Raw genomic sequence first — 5,586 nt, forward strand, 5'->3', positions numbered from 1 at the left:
AGAGCTAGTTCCAGGACAGGCTCCAAAACCACAGAGAAACCCTGTCTCAAAAAACCAAAAAAAACAAACAAACAAAAAAAAAGACTCACCTAGACAAAGTATTCATTTCTGTGTTCATCTCTAGATGTTCTACTCAGGATCTTAAATGGGGCTTGGGAATCAGTGTTCTTAACAAATGCCTCAGCACTTTGGGATATGCAAATTTGAGAAATCAGATATTAAACTAGAGCTCCCCTCCCAGAAAGACTGATTGTTCTATAAGTAGGAATTATGCCCAATGTGAGTAACATCAGAGACTCCTAGAAATGTTTCAGAGAAAAAGAAGTCCCCTTTGCTTTAGATTTTTGCATTGTTATCATGTATGGTGGAACCTTAGGCCTCCTGAATGCCATACTCTTCTACATGCATGTTCAACTTGGAACCCTATGCTGCAGTTCTTTTTCATACTTGAACAGTAATTTGGTAGAATCATAAAGTCCTAAAGCTGTAGTAGTGAAACGAATTTTTGAAAATTTTCTCCAAATTCTTAATTTTACTAAGAGATTGATTTTACTGTTTAGTTACTAAAAAGGCCCGAGTCTTGTCAGGTATGGTAACACATGCTGGTAATTTCAGTCTAAAGCAGAAGGATGCTTCAAGAACTGTTTAGGCTGTGTAGAATGTTTGAGGCCACCCTGGGTTAAATAATAATACTCTGTCTCCAAAAAGAACAAGGAAGGACAGTGTCTTGGCCAAAGTAGTATTAGAAAAAATAAACGAACATTTCCCAAAATTAATTGATGCAATTTATAAGATATATTTATCTTTGGATTTATATATTTACATCATGTAATATATATAAAATATATCATGTTTGCACTAATGTCCTCATAGGTTTACTAACAAAGCCTGTGCCATGAGAGTTTTTAGTGTTATGTAATTGTTTTGTTTTTATGTTTTGTTTGTTTTTTCTGTTCTTATTTGAAGAGAATGTTTTTACTTGGTGTAAACTGCCTTCTACTGGTAGAGCTGTTACTGCCTCTGACTGTATTTCTTATCTTTGTGACCACCGACCATAAATGCAGCTGTCTGACTACATTTTAATGCAATTTTAGGCTTTACGACCTTGCAAAATTTGACTTCTCTGTAGGAAAATAATACTATTGTAACCATTAAGTACGGTAGTACATACAGTGCTTGCCATCTAGGAGAGCTATTATTATTTTATTGCTCAAAAATAAATGAGATAGTTTCCCCCCAGGTTCTTGTCATGTGTGTTGCACTTGACTTCATTTGTAAAGCTGTTTATTTCAATTAGATCAAGGAGAGCCAGAGATGATAATTAATTTTTCCTCTGGGCTTTTATGGTTATTTTAAACTATTACTTGCTTTTCAAGAGGATATCAGAGACCTATAGTATAGAATAATTAACTTTACCAGTTAAATATCTACCTTTAATGATGCAATTGTATATATTACATATTCTCTAATTTTCTAATAGTTCTAGACCATTGAAAGCCTCTCAAATGGTGAATTCCTGCATCACCAGCCCTTCTACACCTTCAAAGTGAGTTTTGTTTCTTATGTACCCAAATTTTGTCTAAGGATTTGGCTCACCCTGATCTCTAAAATTGTCCCCTCCCCTTTTCTTTATCATTTATTTTGCATGCCAGTTGCTCAGTATCACTCACACTTGGAAATGTTCTTGAGTCTGGCTTAGATATGATCCAGGGCTTTTTTTAGCAATCAAAAAAGGTTCCAGGATTATTTTGTTTTTATATTTCTTAAAAGATCTTTGCTAATAGCATTATTCTCATCCTAAAACTTAAGAATTGACTCTAAGGTTTAAAGAGATTAAAAACAACTCCTGTCTAAAGCACCCTTCCTCACAGATAAGCACAGGACCCCACCTATTGTTGCTTGTCTCCCTGACACTGACAGGAAGAATTCTGAAAGGAAACAAGAAACAAACAAGCACTGGAATGCAGCTATTTTGCAGATATTTGGCATTTCTTAAAGACCAAAAGTTTAAGAACGGAAACTCTCTCTTCTTTCTCACTTTTCAAAATTGTACTTCATAAGAGGTCACTGGAATTTCTGATAGACCCATTTTTTTAAAATTAGATCATTTAAATTGACTTAGTTGTCAGTTCACCTCAATATGCAAATGAAGCAACATGAAGCAAATTTGATGTCCCAAAGTCCTTTTAAGAAAAGCACAGGAGCCAGGCGGTGGTGGCGCAGGCCTTTAATCCCAGCACTAGGGAGGCAGAGGCAAGCGGATCTCTGTGAGTTCGAGACCAGCCTGGTCTACAAGAGCTAGTTCTAGGACAGGCTCCAAAACCACAGAGAAACCCTGTCTCGAAAAACCAAAAAAAAAAAAAAGAAGAAGAAGAAAAGAAAAGCACAGGGGCTGGAGAGATGGCTCAGAGGTTAAGAGCACTGCCTGATCTTCCAAAGGCCCTGAGTTCAATTCCCAGCACCCACATGGTGGCTCACAACCATCTGTAATGATGTCTGGTGCCCTCTTATGGCCCGCAGTCATACATGCAGGCAGAACACTGTATACACAATAAATAAATAAATAAATTTAAACAAAGAAAAAAGAAAAAGAAAAGCACAGTTTTGTTCTTTAAGTGCTTGTTTGGAATTTTAGTATTCATAAGACATTTAGGAACTACTGTTTTCTTTTCCTCCTGTTATTATTTTTCGGTGCAATAAAACCAGATAATTAAAATGACTAGAAATCTAAGATGTATCAATATGAATCTTCTTGACTGCTTAGAAAGTGAGCAAGTGATGCATTTAAGGACAAACATTTTTCACTGCTACAGGCAGGCTGGCTGCCTTTTGTAAACATTGTCCTTTCTCATGGATATGCATAGATCACAGTGGGTCCAAGAAGCAAATTATTTCATTGTATATTATTGTACGTTGACATAGCCATTTTTTCTCTGCGGTCTAATGCGTTGAGAATTTGAAAGTTGGCTAATAAAAGGTGATTAGGGCCATAAAACCCAACATGCAGATCTGATTTAAAAGAGGCTAAATTCTAAACTGGGTACCATTGGTTCCTCTATAATATTCTTTGTTACATTTGACCGTGGTTAAACATAGCTAGGTATCACCCCTTTAACAAAGTATGTACCTGATAAAAAATAGTTGAGGTTTGCTTGATGAGTATGAAATCAAAAATTAAGAATCAAGAAAGTTAGTTAAATCTGGGTGTGGTGGCATACATCTTTAGTGAGATAAAGGCAGGAGGCTCAGGAATTGAAGACCATCCATCTTCATAAATAGCAAGTTTGAGGCCAGCCTGGGCTATATGAGATGACCCCAAAACCATTGGTGGGGAACTGATTTGGCGATTTTTAAGTTACCCTGGAAACCTTATAAACTCGTTATAGGCAGCTATTCAACTATCTGGGCTTGGTATCTTGCTTGGCATCCAATCTGCTTTTCAGGTGTGTTCAGTCTGCACACTGGTCTCTCGCCTCTTTATCTTTGTTTCTATGCTATCCTCTTGATTTTCGTTGCACTCTTTTTCTTCGTGCCATGCGTACTTATTTACAGCTTTCACATTTAAATCACTTATATTTTTCAGATTTTCATTTTTTTTACTATTACATATGATTTTATTTTAACATCCATCAAAGGAAGTTCTTGTTCTTTGATCTTTGCTACTTCCTCCTTTAATGTGGTAGCACTTTATCTGTATCACTAAATAATATTGTTTCACATAGATAAATTTTAATACAACTAAAGCTTGCCTTTTAAAGCATTTATCTCTTAAAATTTTAACCATATTAGATGAAATTTTTCTAAAATGTGTTAATGCTATTCTCTTTTATTCATTTATTTATTTTGGTTTTTGACGTTGTTTCTCTTTGTAGCTTTGACTGTCCTGGAACTTGCTCTGTAGACCAGGCTGGCCTCAAACTCAGCTCCACATGTCTGCCTCCCAAGTGCTGATATTAAAGGCATGTGTAACCATGCTCAGTATGTAATGCTATTCTTATACACTTTGAGACAGTTACATATTTCTTAATGATTTAAAATTTGCATTATGGGACTGGAAAGATGGCTCAGTGGTTAAAAGTACTTGTTGCTCTTCCAGAGCATTGAAGTTCAGATCCCCGCACCCATGTCAGATGACTTTCAACCAGGATCTAATCCTCTTCTCAAGGCCTCGGCACTTACATACATGTGGCATACCCAGACACATATACATACATATGTGTACAAAGTCCGTTTACAAAGGAAAAGTGAATCCACATTCTAAGTATCAGTACTGCACTGGGTTTTGCTTGTTTGTAGTTTTGTGTTTTGTTTTCAGGTAAAATCTTGCTATATAATTCAGTCTGGTTACAAATCTGCAGTTTTATTGACTCAGCCTCCCTAGTGCTGCCAGTACAAATGTATCATGCCAGCTTCACTGTTTTTGAATATTGGTATTATTTGACTTACATTAAACAACTTTTAGTTCTTTTTCTCCCTTTGTGATTATCCTCCCTCATTTCATAGCTCTCATCTTTCATGAAATTGCTATATTGAAAATACATCATGTCCTATTATTGTGTTGGGATTTAGAACTGCCTTCTCAGATTTTTTTTCCCCCTTAATTTGGAATGTCCCTTCTGGAAGGTAGAGAGGTTGCCTGAAGTCTGACCTCGAAATAATAAAATAAGTGGATTGTTGTTGTCAGTTTTAAAGTGCATAGATCATAATTTAAAAGGTCAAAAATTAGCCCTCATGTACTTTTGTCAAAAATAGTGATTTGTAGCCAGAAATGGTAATGCATGCCTTTAATCCCAGCACTTGAATCTCTGTGAGTTCGAGGGCAGGCAGGGCTATGTAGAAAGACTCTGTCTCCAAAAAACACCACTATCACCACCTGATTAGCAAACTGATTAATTGCTTGCTATACCTTCATGGACTCAATAGAATACTTGCTTTATAAAGTAGAAACAAACTACATTTGGAATTAGTCATTTTAAAATAAGGCACAAAGTTTATTGGTAATACACAATAGCCAAGCATTTTCAAACCATGACTTTTTAGGAGGTCATTAAAAGTAATGCTTAAGTATACTTCTTTTGGTCCATATTTTCCCTCTGTTAAATAATTTCCCATAATGGAAAGGCTTTTTGGTGTTTATACATCAAAAATAAGCAAATTAAATAGACTTTTTTTAATATATAATTACAGGAAATTCACCTTCAAATCCAAAAGCTCCTTCACTTCATGCCTTGATTCTGACAGTGAGGATGAACTAAAGCGCTCTGTGGCCCTCACCCAGAGGCTTTGTGATATGTCAGGCAAGGAACAGCAGCAGGAAGATGTGGAAAAAGTAAGTAATGGTTCATCAGAATATCTGACAGTATTCTGTTTCAGTTTAGCTGTCCAAACAAATGCTTCAGCAAATTAAAGAAATTCACAACAGGGCTGGAGAGATGGCTCGGCGGTTAGGAGCATTGCCTGCTCTTCCAGAGGTCCTGAGTTCAATTCCAGCAACCACATGGTGGCTCACAGCCATCTGTAATGAGGTCTGGTGCCCTCTTCTGGCCTGCAGGCATACACACACAGACGGAATATTGTATACATAAT

At 36.4% G+C, this 5,586-nt stretch overlaps 1 protein-coding gene across 2 annotated transcripts in view; it reads left to right on the plus strand.

The window, feature by feature from the left end:
* Usp37 (ubiquitin specific peptidase 37) overlaps nt 1–5,586 on the plus strand; it is a 68,704-nt gene that overhangs the window by 45,536 nt on the left and 17,582 nt on the right. For both annotated transcript variants that reach the window (XM_005361634.1, XM_026786192.1), the window contains 2 exons: nt 1,481–1,546; nt 5,188–5,329. In XM_005361634.1, coding sequence (XP_005361691.1) covers nt 1,481–1,546; nt 5,188–5,329 — 208 coding nt within the window. The remainder of the gene's footprint in view (nt 1–1,480; nt 1,547–5,187; nt 5,330–5,586) is intronic.

The sequence above is a fragment of the Microtus ochrogaster genome, linkage group LG4 (assembly GCF_000317375.1).
Source record: "Microtus ochrogaster isolate Prairie Vole_2 linkage group LG4, MicOch1.0, whole genome shotgun sequence".
Taxonomy (NCBI): Eukaryota; Metazoa; Chordata; class Mammalia; order Rodentia; family Cricetidae; genus Microtus; species Microtus ochrogaster.